This window comes from Parasteatoda tepidariorum, chromosome 11 (genome assembly GCF_982258835.1).
Source record: "Parasteatoda tepidariorum strain Cologne lab strain chromosome 11, Ptep-v5.0, whole genome shotgun sequence".
Taxonomy (NCBI): Eukaryota; Metazoa; Arthropoda; class Arachnida; order Araneae; family Theridiidae; genus Parasteatoda; species Parasteatoda tepidariorum.
Genome location: NC_141765.1, coordinates 77,106,054 through 77,125,581, shown reverse-complemented (window position 1 = coordinate 77,125,581; position 19,528 = coordinate 77,106,054). Strand labels below are relative to the sequence as shown.

The following is a 19,528-nucleotide window of genomic DNA, read 5'->3' as shown; positions in this document are numbered from 1 at the left end:
GTGAGTTTTAAAATTCGTACTGGCAACCTTGTAAAAACAACTGTTGAGTCTTTCAAGAAAAAAAAAAAAAAAAAAACATTTAATGAAACGGCAAATGGACGATGAATTTATTAGTTAATTCTTTAAAAAAGAAAACTCATTAGAGAAGTTTAAAAATCTAATTCTAGGTGAATGTCTCTTGTCGTAAACAAGCATTTTTAGCACTGTTAATTTTCGTAAACATGAATTTTAGCTGTGACTACTTTAGTGAACACGCATTTGAGCTGCGTCCATTACCGTAAATAAGTATTTTGAGATTTGACCATTATCGTAAATGAGCATTTCAAGCTGTGGTGCGTTGCCGATTTTTCAGAAAAAAAGCAGCACCTTTTAAGTACTTTTTAAGCACTCAAAAAATATTTTTAATCACTTTCCAAAAAAAAAAAAAAAAAAAAAAATTAGGATCTGTGCAGTAATAAAAATTATTTTTTTCTATCGTTTAAAGTTCTTAATTTATAAACATAAAATCAATAAGATTCAAAAACATTTTCAAAAACTTTACATAATCATGATAAAGTAACTAGTTTCTGATAAATATTGCAGAGAAAATTGGGAAAATCATGCATTTTTTTGTAATTTCAAACAACAAATCGACACGGCAAAGAAAAGAAAAAATCTCTTTTCAAAAGATAGAAAATTAAGCACTCTTTACAAAAAAGCAACTGAAAGGGTTTTTAAAAAACTTACATCAAAAATAAGCACTATTTAAAAACGCTAAGCACCCTATAGATTTGTAAACTCACCGCGACAGAATAGTTGAAAAAAAAAGAGAGCTTTGTTTAGTCAGAAAATTATGATAGAGGATGAGATAGAAGAAAACTAAAAAGAAACAAAAAATGATGCAAAGGGGTTCTACACAATTTTATTCAACAACACATTAACTTTGCATACATATAAAATTCAACATTACTACAAAACCATATTTCAAGCCACTTTCTTGAGGTCACAACTAAACATGACAAAATTCATGTTTTAAATATTAAGAAAAAATTTCTTTTTACATATAAAATACAGCTACAAAATACAATGGACCCACATTATATAAATGCTTTTTGAGTGGCTATTCAACCACTGGTAACAAAAATTGTATCGAATCACAGGAACTACAATACAATACTGATAGCACATACAGGTGTGTACTACTATCTCTTGAAGAAACACTAATGTATTGCTTTGATAACTGATCTCTCATTCAATTAGAGAAACAGGTACTGCTTGAACTTTGTTAAATATACTATAACTAGAAAATACAGTGGTTTGACCACGGAACAAAAATTCACAGCAGTTTGAAAAATATAGTTACTATGCACATTTATATAAATATTTACTAAATTTTGTACTCTAAATTGTATTTTTTTGCACATCATAGCAGGAATGATTCCATTTTTTTAATGGAAAATTTGAGTGACTCCTTAAATAAATATTATCATTGAATAATTATAAAACGATGCTGAATTTAGTTCATTGAAAATTAAATTTTCGAAGAGGACAAAAAAAATTTTAATTAGAAAAAATGAAATCAAGTTTTTAGTTACAAAAGTTTTAATGCAGTTTAATGTTTTGCAAGCATTTTTCCTCAAAAACTTACTGACATGCTTTTTTTTCTATCCTAAAATAGAAGAAAAAATAAGTTAAAATAAAGGGAAAAAAGTAGGAATTATTTTGAGTAGAAAACTTAATAAAAATAGGTGTTACTAATCTAGTTCTCGCAAAAGCATTTTTAAATGCCTGTACCACTAAAGAGCTCAACTTTCTTCAAAATTAATAAAATATTTCGAATGTTTTTCATTTAAAAGAGGAAATGCGTAAACAGAACATTTTTAATATTAGCCCCTTCGATTACTTATTGTTCTGATACACATTAACAGAATGGACCTAAAAATATTGCAACACTTTGAAATATCCTGGTTTCTTAACCATTATTTTATAATAACAATAAGGATTTAACATATTAAAGAACTAAAATTCAAAACAAAAGATTTTTAAAAATGGCAAAATCATAAGGGTCAAAATAATTTCAAATTTACTTGTGCTTTTGCTTAAGAATCTATAGCATCTTAATGTCAAAAATGGAGGAAGGAAATGTTCAGAAAGAAAGACAAAAAAAGTGTAGTAAAAAAAGTAATATCCATACTGTAACAAGCGCTTTATCAAACACAAAGTCAACCAAGTTAGACCGATAAAACAATTTTAACTCTTTGAAAAGCAAAAATAGAAGAACAGTAAGAATTAGCAACATTAAGTAGATTTCTTTACGTTTGAAAAGTAAGGAGTATTAAAAAAGTCATGAATAGGAAATGATCAGCAGAAATTTAGTTCAAAGAGCGAAGAGCAATAATTTTAAATGAAAATAAATAAACAATTTAAACCAATGATTTGCCCAACTGTAAAAATGAGAGTTTGGTACTTAGATTTTTTACAAATTTTCACCTTGCTTAAGACAATTTTTAAGGGTACACTTCCTTAAAAATTGGTCAGACATGATACAATACATGAAATACATACATGAGCGCTGACACTAACCAAATATTTAGTAAGTACCCCTTTAACATTTGCCTGTAATTGGATCTTTTAAATTAGCAAATCCAATTAACTAACCGGGAAAAAATATTTTAAAATAAAACTTTTTCAAAATCTTGAAAACTTAGGAGATTTGGGAAAATATAGTTAAAACAACCAGAGTATTTAAATTATAAATAGTGGATTTATTAAATGTAAAAAATATGTAATAATAATGATAATTAGGAGGAAACCCACAATTAGAAGCAATAAGTATTTTTTTCAGGCTATTAGAACAAATTCTAGAGAAACAATAGACAAACATGTTGAAAGCAGCAAATGTAACAATGAGCCAGGGTTGGTTCTATCTCTTAACTTCAGTGGTGAACTGGCAAATCTCCCTGTGTACTGCTAGCTCACAAGCAACTAGTTTTAGATATTAAAAATATTTCTTGGAAGAATATTTCTATAAAATAGAATTTTTCTTAAATCCAAAATATTTTATTTAAATTGTTATACAGTGTTTTTCCCAAAATGATGCACTAATACATTTTTGAGTTTATCAGTAGGGATAACTATGATGGTGAATTTCGGGAGTTGTATTCCCATTTGGACTTCAACTGTATTCAGATATTTAATTAAAGACGCCATCGTTTTTTTTTGTTTTGTTGATAGGATCCAATATTGTGGCTCTTTTACAGCTTTAATTTTAAAAAAGATGACAATTGTATTTTTTTAAAAGAATTCTCGGGTTATATGCTATTAGTTCAGTTCCATCTTTATCAACTGTGTTTTTACATAGATACTGAGTCTTATTTTTCATCGTAAAAAATAAAAGTAATGGTTCGCAATAAAATTTTTTATTAGCTATATTTATTACAAACCAATTTAGTTGTACAGTAAGGGAAGTACTGTAAAAGATTCGACAAGCTGCATTTATGATACTTATTTTCCTCACAGTACTATACACTGCCTAATCTCAATTAATACTATACTTCATTGACAGTTATTGTATAAGTTATAGAATGTATTGTTACACTAAAAAAATAGATCTTTGATTTAGTAATTTTGATTGAAGATAATTATTAATGAACAAAATTTTAGGTAAAATTTAAAATTAATAAATATTAAATTGTAGCTAGTAATTTATCACTAGATTAATAACAGAGTTCATTTAATTTTAAATATTTGATCATACATAATTATGAGTCTTAAAAACCGATTGCTTCTTTTCACGAGAAAAAATAAAGTTTGGGTAGGAAATTAGGGAGCAATAAAATATATTCAATTACATTTTTGTTATTCTCGGATAATAGAGGATACTTATTTTTATATAATGAAATTATTTTTTGAAGTACTAAAATTATTTCGAAATATTACATGATCCTTTAATTGAATAGCTATTACTGCTTTTTTTTATTAAAATTTTTAAATATTAAAAAAAAAACACTTGAATTTGGAAAAATTTAGAATTAATCCCACACGCCATTAGATAACCTGAAAATTAGGTCATTGCTGTAAAAGATCAGTAATTAACTAGTGTAGGTTGAAAAGTAATAATTATTGCAGTTGAAAAAAAATTCCCCTAGTAGGTTGGAGCAGAAAAAAATTCTATACAAAATCTGTGCATCTATATGGCAATACAGGTCGCAACTGTAAATCGACAAGTTTTACATAAAAAAGGATCGACAAGTTTTGTTTTTATGTTTTGAATGAAAAAAAATTTCTGAAAGAAGTTTTGAAACAAGAAACTATAAGAGAAAGTCTTTGCAGAAGCTTTAAAATTTTTTAAAAGAACACAAGCCATGCCATTGGTGTAGAATATATGCTATCTGAGCAGGAAACTGTAATACAAACAATACTCTGTAGCGAAAAGTATTAAAATAGGGAGTAAAGTCCAGATCAGAGAAGTGAGAAAGCAAATAAATCAGATTGCTCTATTTCCACCATGCTTTTCAATGGAGTACCTGCCAGCTTCTTTTGTCAATAAAAAAGATTTTACAAAGTGGTAATGAAACAGAAATAAAATTGGGAAATACGTCATACAAATTATATTATTTAAATATTTAAGAACAAACTTAGTTAATTAATAGATCTTACAGGCATATTTTTTAATTATTGATTAGTTTATTTTGAAACTTTTAAATTCAAGATATCAAATCTTTATTTTTCAATGGCTGGTAGATACTCAACATAGATAAAAAATTTTACAATTTTAAATGTTATATTACATAATACAATTTAAACTCATATAAAAGCTGTAACAACACTAGGTATCATTTAGAATGAAATATAAAAAATTTGTAATCCTTTAATGCTGAGTGAAAAAAAAGGCCTCACACAAATTCTTGCTAATTTTAAGGTAAATTCACCTTCTGAATATGAGCCTTATTTCTCCCACCATGCTTAGTTTTCTTTGAACATTCTTACGTTTATCACTTTTTGATAGTTTTTTGATCACGAGCTTGATTTGAAAAGGATTATTTTACCTTAAAACTTTTATGAGGCACTAGATAGGTGAAAAGTTCTAAAAAATGAACAGTTGCAGCAAGAAGGGAAATTATTTCTTTTCAGCAGTATAAAAAAACAAACAAGAGATAGATTCTTCAGGCTATTTTTTTGCAATTATTTAGCCTATTTTCTACACATTTCAGCATGAAACCTCCTTATACTCTCCTAAACACTTTTTAATCATTAAAATATTTGGTAACAAATTGAGAGAGATCAGGAAGCCCTTGTACAGTAAACCCTGTTAGGGATCTCTCAGAGACAAAATTATTATTTTCTTGATTTTCTTCTGGGGGGCTCAAGAGAGGAAAATTTTGAAAACATGAGCAGTTGTTGCAACATAGAGATTTTTTTGAGAGGATTTGACTCTTAAATTTTTAAAAAAATTCATTAAAAATGATTGATTTCTAAAGTTTTTATTCTTCATAATTTTTTCATTCATTTCACAAGATATACAAGCTTTTAGCTCACCTATTCCTCTCTTAAACAATGAAAATATAAAGTAATAATTAGAATGTAGGTGAATGTTGGAAGTACATGAGGGTAAAGTGAGCAAGAAGTCCTAATACATGTTATTTAATAACATTCTTTGAAAACTTTTTTGATTGAGGGAGCTACCTTCCTTACAAGATAAAACAAAATTGTATTTCATATTACATTTATTAATTTGGGAGTGTAAAAAGGGTTACAAGCTTGAATATCTAGAAAATAAGTTATAAAAAATTGAAAAAATAACTACATAAAATATATTTTTTTCAAAAAATAAAAGAAAGCAAATCTTGTGTATGTACTAAATCTTTTTTGCTTCGGACGAAAATTAATGGTTAAAATAAACAGTTATCCTCCTAAGAGCAGCTGCAAAGTTCTCAGGAGAAGGTTCTGAAGATTTACAGTAGGAGGGCACCCTGACCTTACCCTTTCAACCACTTTTAGTTAAAATTGTCATTAAATATTTTTAAGTGAGTATTCTTGACAAAAGAAAAGGATAATAGCTTCAAGATGGAACATATAGAAAATCAGTATAAACATTTGTGAGAAGAAACAGAAGAAGCAACTATTTTTAATGATTTTTTTTTGCACATTTTTAGGACGCAATTCTTCCAATTTTCTTTCCTTGATAGAACTGCTCATGTTTTTTACTTTTCTAGCCCCTAATGAGAAGCTTAATGGCCAAGACATTATAGAAAAGCGATGAATTCAGGAGTCTCGCCAGTAAACAATGGATAATGAGGGCAAATGGGGGTCATTTTTGGATTCAGGAAGCCATTTTACACAAAAATAGGATCAGGGCTCACAAATTTACACAGCAGTATAATTAATATTATGTAAGTTATTGCATTATTCCATAGCAGAATTTTCTCTTTTTTTTGCTCTCTCACTGAAGTGGGGAAAAACTAGATATTTGAAAAAAAGAATGCAAAGTTACCATTAGCTTAGTGACACATATTCATTTTGAACTGTTTTTGTTATATTTATGGGCGTATATATATTTGCTTCCATCAACTCAGGAGATCTCGATGGATTCTATTTATGTTTCTACACCAATTCAATTATTTGCATCTGATAAATAATAATGAAAAACAGAAAAAAATTATGGGGAATAAATTCTTGGGCAGAATTTATTGCAAAAACTAGATTTTTTTTCTGTAAGAGCTAATTACTTCAGTTATTATAATAAATTTATTTTCTTTTGTAGCAATGTAATATATTAAACAGTTTTTTTTTAATCACAGTACTTTATATTACTGTTCACAAACATAAGAATCTAAAGCATTTTCAGTTGTCTAAAAATGCCTTTAAAAAATAAAATAAATCTAATTTATATATATATATAAATTAATTAATAAGCTATAAAGCATTGGTTATTTGTTTTAACTGTATCTATGTGAATAACTTTAAAATCATTTAAGATATAATGCAATTGATATCTTATGAAATAAATTGTTATGATAAAATTAGATTGCTTAAAATAACCTTGCCAAAAGATTTTTATATCAAAATTGATTTCATTAAAAGCAATTGTAGGCAACATATTTGGAAATATTATTGCTTGACTCTAATTATTAAAGAAATGTGTCATTATAAGCACAGAGTACAATTACAATTTGTTAAAAATCCTATAAAATGTTATTGCCATTCTTGAAAACTACAATGCATACTTGAAATGATCAATTCAGATCATCTTAATATATTTCCAAAGTTAGAAAAATTGCTCTCACAATATATTACATGTCAAAAAACATTCCAAAACTGGCACATACTATAACACTTAGATTTTAAAAAGTTATCAAAAACTATTTGATGATGAATTCTCATAATTAAATTATAGAATCAAATTATAATACACAGGCAACAATTCGTTACATTTCCATCTACATTACTGATAAAGCAAAATTTAAAACACATGTTTTTCATAATAATAAATTGATAAGTATATGAATGGATTTAGAAAGGTTTTGTTACATTAAGAATGAACAAAACAAATTAATAAAGACACCAATAACATTGAATTACTAACACTCTAATAATCATCAGTTTTTAATGTTCATAGATTAAAGGCCTTTTTATAACATGTAAAGTATTATAATGTCCAAATATATTGAATTTTTAATAAATATTAACTTATATGAGACACAAAAATGCACTTTACCATAATCAACACACCATTTTTAATGAAACAAAGAAATGAAAATATAAAAGTAAAGTACACATGGTTTTGATATAGATAAGCTCAGAAACGATATGAAAATTTGCCTAATAATACAGAATAATTCATAAAAATAAGTATTTTTGTTGTTCTCTAACCCAACCAGCCAATGTTGAGAAATGAGTTAACCATCTATCAGTTTCACATATAGAAAACTTCATGCATTTCCACAGAATAAACCACATTTATGTTGTATTATAGGAAGATAGTAAGTAGGAAAATTTTTTTCTAACAAACTTCATTAGGATTCGGATTTTGTGATTATAGACTGATTTTTGTAATTAACAGCTGAATAAAAAATTCTATTAATATTTCTTTTTTAAAGTAACATTAATAGAAAAGTATAAAGATAATATTTTCGGAAAATATTTATTTATTTTAGAGTCCAGTTGCTGGAAAGATGAAAAAATGAAATGGAGAGCAAAAAATCATTAAAGTCATATCTTTTACAGCAAGTACTTTTCATTCAATATTTAAACATTTTGCTTCTATTGAAGAGTTAAGTCAAGAAAATTCACTTTTTTAAAAAAAGACAATGAGTAATTTTAAAAAGACTTTTCGCTACACTTTATCGAGCTTATTATAGAGATTACGATTTTAAACAATGTAAAAAAAGAATTATAAGTAATCAGGGAAAATTTTCCTGCTGATAAAGTCATAAATGTTAAGTGTGTCTGGCAACCCTAGTTTTTCAAACTCTTTGAAAGTCGAAAAATGGATTAAGTTCGCCACCTTGGATTTATCGAAAAAGAAAGATATACGGTTAACTTTTGGTAACCCTCAAATGCCTTATCGATCTTTGTGTATTCATGTTTTTTTTCTCCTTGTAATGATAAACATTACGGCATTGAAGATGGGTATGAAAAGAAACTTAAAACACAGATCAAATTTTTCTCTTAAATAAACTTAGTGAATTATCTTATTATTCTTAACGTGAATAAAATTAACATTAAAAAAGATGCACTATATAAGAGATATGGATTGCATACTTCAATATCTTGACATACAAGACGATGCATCACTTTTCATAATTTTTTTTTTTTTTTTTTTTTTAAATGTGCTTTCAAAGAAAAACATGACAGACTTTAATATATACAGGCAAAAAATTTCACTCAAAAAAATTGCATGTACCTTTAAGTTAATAAATATTGACTCTTTAAATGTCTAAAAAATAGCACAAAAAATTTTATGAAATAAATTATACCCTTGTTTGATTGTTTTGAGTATTATTCACAGAATTCATTTATCTGTAGTTTATGTACTAAATGCATGAATATTTGGGGGATTTACAGTATCTTCAATTAATGTCTTTATTTAACACTCTAATAGTTAGTCTTTACTTTCATCAAAGATTATACTAGTTACTTACCTGCAACAAAAATTTGTTTTCCCCCTATTATGCAATGGGAAAGCCGTTTACAGCAGAAAAATTTCAGCAAAAGGAACAGAATATTTGGAATATTATCTAAAGTGTGTGCAAATTTGAATAAACTTTTTTCAGAAATTCATTTTTTTTTGGTTGAATAAAATAGAGACAAACCAGTTTTTTGTAAGCAAAAACACCTAAGTCTAACTTCGAAAACTCAGTTTGGGATGCATAGTTAAAGATTGAAGTTAAATAACATATTTCTAAATTTTACTCTTCGAAAATCAATAAGTTACACATTTTTCATAAAATATTACTCTACTTAACTTTTGGTATAGTAATTCAAAGTTATCAAAAGATTATATGCTAATAATAATTTTTATTTTTAAAAAAACCTATATTATTTGAAATATACTTATTGAATTTCGTTAATTTGCTAGTAAATTTTATCGAATTATTCATTTATTTTGGTCAGCACTCATAATTTTGTAAATGATAAATGACAAAGGAAAGGTGTGTTAATTTTGAAAAAGTATGTTTTTGTGTTATATTTAATAAAAAAATATTGAAAAATAGTTTAAAAAGTGGCTTATTGCTTAAGAAAATTAAATGGACATTTTAGTTTAGGGATTTTAAAAGTCAGCCAAAAGATATTAAAAGTAATCCACAGTAAGCTCTTTCAATTTCTATTTAAAAAGAGGATCTGAAAAAAAATATTTAGTGCTAAAGAAATAACAGTAAGTACTATGTTATATTAAAGAATTTAACTGGAAATAGAATATATTTTGAAATATGCTTTTGTTTAATGGTCTGTTTTAGAGTTAAGAAGTTTCTACTTCTACATAATTTTTTGTTGTTTTAATTTATTTCGAAAAAGTATAGCAGCAAGTAAGAAAAGTATTCAGCTTTCACACTTCATGATTTTTTTTCCGTCCTTTGGAGAAAGAGAATTACATAGTAATAAAAAGTCTTAAGTTTTTTAACCTTATGGTTATTCAAAGCGCTACTGATTTGTAACAGGATTGAAAAAACAAATCACATGCAAAACATACATTGTACACACGTTAAGATAGCTACCAAGAAAATATTTCTAAATGAAGAAAATAGGCTGCATTTGTAATAATTTTCCTTGAAATTTGAATTTCGAATTTTTCCTTGATTTAGATATTAAAAGAAATTCAAAAACCTAAATAGACAAGAGAAAATTGTAAAAGAATTATATTATTTTAAATTGAATATTATTTGAATTTAAAAGAGCTTACTATATTTTCATTTATTTGGGCAATACACATTTTCTTTTAGTGAAATTATAGTAGATTTTATTAACATTAATTAAAACATAAAATATCATGATCAAATAGAATATAAAAATACTTGATATCAATAATTCCTTCAAAATACATACATTTATTGGAAGTAATTTGCTACAGAATTATAATAATACACTACACAAAAACTATCAATTTCTTGAATCAGCAACATACCAATTCAACTCTTTATCTAAACAAGGGTTCTGAGTAGAATGAATGCAGACATAGATTTCATTTTAAGGTTTAAGCTAGGATCAAACTTGTCAATTTTGAATAATTATCAGAAATGATATTGTACTATATCCCCCCAATCAGAAAGGATATTGTATTAACATCCCCCCAAAAGAAACATTTCATCTTCTATTTTTACATTTTTTATTAAAAACTTTACTCGTTTCATATTCTTTTAATGATATTAAAAGGAAAACTCTTTTAGCGATCATTAAACCTTGGGTTTTAAGCTACGTGCATATGTATGGCTAAAAAACAACATTGCATAAATGGAATTTGAGCTTATATTGAAAAAACAAAAAGAATATAAATATCAATAATAACCTTACCATTTCAGAAGGAAATCTTTCTTTTGTTAGACTTCATATCTTTTGTCACAAAACACTTAAGTAATAAATATGGATTTGTTCAGTAAGAATTAAAGAGTATTTTATGTTTTTAAAGTGTAGAATAAGTAAATATATTTAGTACAGCCTAAATAAGTAATACAGCCTAAATTATAGATAATCTAAGTCAAGAATTTTAGGCTATAAAACAGTTTACTCTTTCTTATAGCTGAACAAAACAAAAATAAGGATAAGTAGTATTTCTTATTTAGCCTCGATTAAACAGAACAAATACCACAATAAGAGTTAGTCTTATATTAGACCCATTGTCTATCTCTATTTATTAAAAAATGTGGTAAAAAAGTGAATTTTAACCTTTCTATCTTTGAATTGAATTTCTATACTTAGAGACATAATTTTCATTGCTGTGAAATTATTGATCGCTTTTGATTTTTAAAGTGATTTTTGAGGTACAGAAACAAGTATTATACTAACATGTGTTCACTTTTTACAGCAAAAATATAGATTAAATGAAATACAGTCAAACACGAAAGATTCTAAATTCTGAGTGATACCGGAAAAAAAAAAAAGAAACTCCAATTTTTACTTGCTCTCAAGAAATCTGAATAAAAACCAACGTTAAGAAATTATGAATGATTTCAAAATTTATTTTGGGTTATTCAAATGACATGTACAGTTTTTTTAAAAATAGTATCGTGAAAATATGTGCAGTGACAAGTTTTACATAGAAAAACTAAAACCATGTCCACTTTTTATTGCATTTTTTAATTGGTTATCCAAAGCCAGTCCCCCCAGAGAAAAAGAATTGGACGCACCCTTTGGTTGGAAGAATCTATTTCCCTGTGAATTGAAAGGATCAAACACTTTTTTCTCTGAAACTACAGTTATTTTTTGTTATTATAGACTGACATGCACTTTTTTGGAATAATTTAATAAGGTAGTAATGAATTGAATGCTTGTGCTTTAAGTATTATCATTATTGCTCAACTGGCTATGAATAACAAAGCTGAAGATGGAGATAAAGAGTACAAGGAAAAATCAAGAGAAGGCCTTATCTACTGCATATACATGAACTTATAAAACTGAAAAGTGACTATTAATAGAAATGCTAGAAAAGAATTTAAGCGCTACCAGAAAGCATTTATGTGAAAATTGTAGACTGCTTTCATATGCTAAGTTACATGAAAAATGTTTGTAAAATACTTGAGGATATTTTTTAAAAAATTCTAAAACATATAAAATACTTTCACTTCAAGAGTTTTTGAATATTTTGAAATTTTTTTTCTGTTCCTTTGAATTATTCAAGATTAACAGAAAAAAATATTATTTCTTTTATTTCTTACCATACTAAATTTTCAGGAGTATTCTAGGGGACTTGCCAAAAATTTTTTTAAAAAAATAAGGTAAACTGAATTTCTTAAGAATCAGATTTTGCTGTACAAAAAATAAACCTAAGTCATAATTCAGAAATACATCTAAATTTTTAGTGCTCAAAACCATTAAAAATAATTGTGTCCAATATTATATGCGACAGTCTAATATTATATACTAATATCAGGCATTTGCAATATTAATTAAATAATTGTGTCTAATATGAGATAGGGTTTAATTTTTTTAAATATTTTATTTCCAAATTTTAAACCAATAAATATAAAAAAACATTAATTACAATTTTCAATAACTTAATTATAACAGTAAAAGTCTGATCCCTCAATATTCAAGCCATGCAGTTGGTTTTGAGTCTGAACATACATGGCTGGTAGTAGCAACTGATAGGCAGTCTTACTTGACTACAATGCAGTTATATTTTAAAGTTATGGTCTTGGACTACATGTGAAAGAATATTTTTTCACTGAGAAAAAAATTTCAATGATGTTTTGATTTTTTCAAAAGTTAAGTTTCATCAATGCATTAAACAAAAATTATAAACAATATAAAAATATACTGTGTACAATAGAAATGACATACTGATGTTAATAATATGCATGCTGTCCCCGTGGCAGAATTGCAGCGACACTGTCACAAAAAGATTTTTCTTATGAATTGTAAGAAACATTAGTTTTCTTTTCAATAGAAATTTATGCATAAAAATCGAATCACACATTTTAGATAATCACTTTTTGGCACGCTCAATTCACGCTGATAGCATAGTAAATCAATGGAATGTTTCCGATTGTATTTTCGGCAATTATTGATATTGATTTTCACATGTTTTCAAATATCCTGATGTATTTCAAACAATATGAAAAGTTTGAATGGTGTATTTGAGTATTTACTTTTTAAGGCAATGATTCTATCGATTTTTTGGCAGTTATTACTATTGCTTTCACCATAGTTTTCAAATCCGATATTTTTATACGATATTATTTATTAAAACAACCTAATATCGAAACGAAACATGCAATTTAGTAACTCCTTTTTAAGGAGTCTGATTCGCCTGATTTCGTCGTCAATCTTCTTTTCAGCGATTATTACTATGAATGACATTATATATTTATTGTGATGATTAGTCACGAAATGTTTAGAATTAAATAATTTATGTGGTCCCCTATCAACAAAATTTGAGAATATCACCCATAATATTAGAATGAAAAATTACTACATGTTCAATTTAAAAAAAATTATACATATATATTCGTAAACACAGTGATTTTGTTATTTTAAATTAGTTACATATATGTTTGTTATTATTAAAAGTATCTTGTAGAAACATATTAGTGCTAGAGAGTTTTGTTGCAAATAGCTCGAAAAAATTCTGCATCCTGTTAAATCATTTGAATGTTTATAGTAAATACCATTTAGAGTTTGTGAAAGCTTATTCATTATTTCATCTGGGTAAAAAAGGCTGTAGTTTCTCATTTATAAAAGTATACTTTCAGTTTCTTAATTCAGTTTCTCAGTTTCGCATTTCAGAATTACGTAAGAATAAAAACTTTTTTTGGAAATTTTAATACTATGTTGATCCTCTAATAAGAACTATGTATACACTCATTCTACTCTCAATTAGCATATAATTTTCTGCTAAAGGAAATAATTAAGACACTTCCATCAAAAAAAATTTACTTAAATTATGTTTCATTTATCTTTACAGGGTATCTGCCACATTTCAGATTTTTGAATTTAAGACTTTCCATGACTAATTCTAAAAACTTTTCATGACTTAACAAAGTTACTATTTTCTCCGACAAAAACACAACAATAACTTTAAAAAGTCATTAAAATAACATTAATTGAAATGATAGGTATAATCAAAACCGTTATACTCTGCATCTTCATATTTAGAGATTTTAAATTTACAAAACAGAGTAAAGGAAGAGTTGAAGCAATAAAATAGCTGAAAAAAATAGAAAAGCAAATAATTTTTATTTCTTTTTTTCTGCAGAATTATATTCTAAAGAAACTTTTCTTATTCATTGGGAAAGGAAAGAAATACTCCTGATTTCCTTTCTCATTTCAGAATAAAAAAAATTGCTTCAGCTAGAATTTGAAATGGATGAAATAGAAATAAATAATAACAAAAATTCTGAAATCACAGAAGTTTAAAAGATAATTTGCTCTAGAAATGACGTTTTTTCTTTCATTTTTTTGAAAAAACACCATAATTTTTAAAGAACATGATAAGAACATTTAAAAATTAGATTTTTCAGCGACCCAAATGACCTTCTTTAGAAAAAAAAGTAGTTAAAATCATGACATTTCATGACTTTTTGTTCAATACCAAAATTCATGACTTTCCATGATTTCTCATGACTTTCCAGGTGCGCAGATACCCTGTCTTAATCATAAAAAGGAAACCAGTTTCAAAAATCACATAGATAAAATCAAACTTTGCATAAATTAAATTAATCAGACTTATTGTTAATTTATAATCAAGCATATCAGAAAAATATTAGACCTGATAATAACTTTATAAGAAAAAACGTTAAGTAATTCCACTTATATTTAAGAAATATTGATAGATTTATTAACATTTATGTTAATTCTATTAAAAGGCATGCATAGCTAAAACTTTCGCAAAATTTTTAAATTGATATAGAATTTTTAATATAATGTTACAGTAAAAAAGGGTTAATTTAGTGCTCAGCACAAAGTTAAAATAATATAAAAAGAGCACAAATAATGCCCCTTAAACAGACTTAGGAAAGCAATAAAGATGTAAAACTTGTTGAAATAAAACTTTTCTTTGTGTTTTTTATTGTTTCACGAATTAAATTTTCCAACTTGGCTTTTGAATTTGTTGTTTTTAAAAGTTACATGCAATTTTCTACTGTGGATAGAATCTTAAACTAACAAAAATAATTTTGTCAAAAGTTGTAAACATCTTCTTTTCAAAACAATTTAAACAATAGAAACCCATGTATCATTAAGTACATCAGGGAAAACTGTTATGTAAAAAAAGATCAATTTTTTTATTCTAATACTAAAGATAATTTTTGTACTGTTTCATAGATCTAAATGTTATTATGTAGCTTGCATACTTTCCCATATTTGTTTTTTACTTTTTTAATTTAGAAAACTTTCTAAATGACAATAAACAAATACTTTAATTTGCTGATAAAGGCAACTTGCTTCATAAATGTTAGAGTTATTATTCATATTTATTCTCATAAACACAACTTAAGTACACGTAAAATTTAGAAACAAAAATTCAGAATCAAGTCATGCAATTTTTATTTATTACTATCTTTCCAAAAATATTCCCAAATTGCCTATGGTAATAAAAATAATGACAAATTTAAAATTAATTTTTTTTAAATCTTTTATGCGTAAAAAAGATCTCACTTCAGCTCAAATAGTTCATCAAAGTAATTAAGTTTCAAATAGTACATCAACATTATGCTAAAGACACATTATAACAAGCATATTTTCTAAAAAAACTATCGCAAGTGCATGCATAACATTTTTTCACTATAAAAAATTATTTCATTATATCACAAAATGTTAACCTTAGTTTTGTTATTTGTATTCATAACTATTAACAAGTAACAATTATACAACAAAATTACACACTATCAAATAAGAACAAAATAAGCTCAGAAAGCAGACCTCTTAAAGAGACAAGCAAATAAAAGTTAAAAAATTAAGAAAGAAAGAATTGTGTAAAGCTAGGCTTCAGTGTACACAGGACAAGACCTTTTATAATAGTACAAATCAGTTGACACTATTTGATTAGGTTTGTGTATTGCTATAATGAATATTTACCCTGATATGCTTAGCATAACCAGATCACTTTTCTAATTATTGGAAGACAACACTATTCTATGTACTATAACATTCAAACTACACAACACATCACATGCATTTCATTACAGATATCAGTGCGTAAAAATGTTCATCAATATTTAGAATTAATTATGCATAAAAGTTAATACCTTTTTTTACTTGCAATCAATTTAATTTAAATTTATGAGAATAAAGATACTAAATCATAAAAAATTGAAGTAAGAACATAAAAACTATAACTTATGCAACGAACTTATAAAAATGTATAGCTTTTAAGCAACTAAAATAAATTTTGAGGAAAGTCACATTTTTTAAAGAGAATCAATTAGTAAAGACTAATTCTTATAAAAAAGTTTTGTATGTTCTTTATACATGAATGAAATATTTGAAGATACAGAAATTGAATCAATAACAAATATTTTATCGATAATATTTAATTGAAAACAGATATTTTTTTTTGGATAATATTCAATTATAAGGAAACTCGCATATCAAAATATTCCTCAAATGCTAAAAAAATAATCACCAGGAAATAGTGCAAAGTTTATATAGGAAACTGAACTCAAACTATAGATCCTCTCAACTATACCTATTTTATTTTATTATCTTTTGTCTTACAAGGAATTGGCTACTAATGCAAAAATTGATAAAGATAGATTTTATTCCTTCAGTTTTCCTTTTAAACAAATATTTATTATGTTTTGTGAAATAACTATCTCAACAAAGAAATAAGATAATTAAGCTGGTGAAAAGAAGGTACATATACACACTCTAAATAATGATACTTTCGTTTGCAGTTGTTATTAATCATTAAAACATTTGATAAGAAAATTGTACAGAGCCGCACTGCATTCCATTCTTGAAAAAAGAAATATGCTCTCTTAATTTTATAGACTCAATTAAATGTATTATTACATCATAACACTTTTCATTAAATACACATACCAATTTTTTTTTCACTTAAAGGAAAATACTAGTGGGTACGAAAATTTCACCTAGAGGGTACAAAAGTGTAAAATAAACTGATGGTAATTATTTGAACAATATTTATAATAATTGCGCTTTTAATAATTTGGAAACCTGAAAGCATAATAATTATAAGTAGTACTTGCAATGATATTAATGTTTGATAAAGCCTCATATGTAGGTAACTATAGGCCTAAACAAACTTTTAACTTTTTTTCACACTGATATCCTATAATCAGTGATGGAATATAGTATATATATATATAATTTCTTTATTTAAATGTATCACAACTTAATATGAACATCACAAATACAGCAATGCAATATTTTACTTCATTTTGAAGTAAAAGCTAAAACAAATGAAAAAATAATACTTGGCTTGAAGCCTAACATCCATTTCTTTTTAAAACAAAGAAATATTTAGCTTTGAGAATTTTGGCACAAAACCAGACTGATACCATATTTGTTAACCAAGGGGTTGAGTTTCCCTCATCAACCATTGAAAGGCACTAAGTCTACCCTGTTCCCTCAGGGCTTTCCCAACCACGTCTCGACAGATTTGATGATAGTTATCTAACCAATCCATCTGAAATAAATAAAATAATCATTTTAATCCCTATCCCTAATTTAACATAGCAGTATTTTACTTTATTAAAAATATGTTGCTAATAGAATAATAAACAATAATAGGATAACTTTTTAAATTTAATCTGTGCCTGCGAAAATAATACTTGATAAGTAAAAAATGTTTTAAAAGTAGTAATTTTTATGGTTTGGAACAACCATCTACGATAAATAATGCGTCAAATTACAATACCATGTGATTTTAATGTAAATTAAACAACACAAGAGTTTTATTACCATTTCACAAAAAGAGTTACTCTCATTTTCAAACAAAAGTATTGTTGAAAAATTTATCGTACCCTTTGTAAAGAGATTTATAGACATGCCAACCAGGAAAAATTTTAAAAAAAGGAGGCGGTCGAAAGGAAGAGAGAAATGATCATGCAACAGTGAAACATGCAAAATGAGACACAAAAGTTTTGAAAAAAAAAAAAAAGATTTGTAAATAACAACACTTTGATCTTAAAGGAGTTTTATTTAGTACATAAAGAATAATTAAAGTAACTGTACATATTGTTAAAATTATATATCAAAATTAAACAACTGTCAATATTAATATCTATAATACTGAATAGCAACAGTAAGTAAATTTATTTAGCTAATTCACAAATTGATTCAAGCTAGTGATCTTTTATTAAAAAATAAATAAATAAATAGGCTAAACTATCTGTTATTTTTAAAAAATATAATAAATAAAAGTTTGGGTAACAAAATCAATACCTTTCTTTAAATGGAAAATTAAAAATTTCATTTTTAATAAAAAATATTTTAGATAGATGATTAAAATTTTTAAGAAATTAAAATGTGCAGAAGGCACAATTCAATCCTCTTTCAGAAGCAATAATTCCAAGAAATTCTTCCGAATAAGCTTGGTTGAAGTATTTCTTGTTAACTTTTTTTGCCGCCATTATATATTTCAACAAAAAAAAACTAACAAGACAGAAAAACGCATAAAAACAAACTCAGATTCGATGATGATGATATTTACCTCACTTCACTGTACAACGAAAACGATCCGAAAATAATTTTTCATCGCATAAAGCGAACATTCTTGCTTCCGAAAGAAGCCAATCGTAAAGCAGTATTTACAAAGAGAAGTCCAACTCAGCGCCTGCAGATCCAGAAAGGAAAGGAGAAACCACTCTCTTGATAGGCCAAGAGATTCGAGAAACGTCATAACTCAGGCCACTCTGATCTTTGACGCATTGAGACTGAAAGTGATGAAAACTGCGTTCAGCGTTAAAATAAGTGAAAAAACCGGAGATTTTCGAGAAAACCCCAGAGGAGAAAATAACTTGTAAAATACTGGAATCTCCGGTCAAAAGCCGGAGGGTTGGCACGTTTGGATTTACACAGATTGTGAATGCATTTCTGCATATAGGTGCAATAGACCCTTTTGTGTATCAATATGGAGTAATTTATATTCGCCAACTTTTTAACCACAGATTATAATAACCACTCTTCCTTAGTTCAAAGGAAATTCAAAATGTTTCTATGATTTAATATGAAGAAAATAATGGTTTAAATAATGTCTTTGAAACTTTTGCTGAATGACTCAATTTTGGCAGCTATATAGCATTCTAAAAGGTGTTGATAAAACAGTACTTCAATGGAATAGCCAACAGGACTTTATGTAGAAGTCATTATAAGAGAAATATACTGCATAATGTTAACAGTTTAACCTTATGTGAAATTAAGAATTTCTCTG

The 19,528-nt window shown here is 26.4% G+C and overlaps 1 protein-coding gene across 2 annotated transcripts in view; it reads right to left on the bottom strand.

Moving 5' to 3' along the window:
- Nucleotides 1-879: 879 nt before the first annotated feature.
- Nucleotides 880-19,528, bottom strand: part of LOC107454822 (xaa-Pro aminopeptidase 1) — a 145,529-nt gene continuing 126,880 nt past the window's right edge. For both annotated transcript variants that reach the window (XM_087154615.1, XM_016072127.4), the window contains one exon: nucleotides 880-17,782. In XM_087154615.1, coding sequence (XP_087010741.1) covers nucleotides 17,663-17,782 — 120 coding nt within the window. In that variant the 3' untranslated portion in view covers nucleotides 880-17,662. The remainder of the gene's footprint in view (nucleotides 17,783-19,528) is intronic.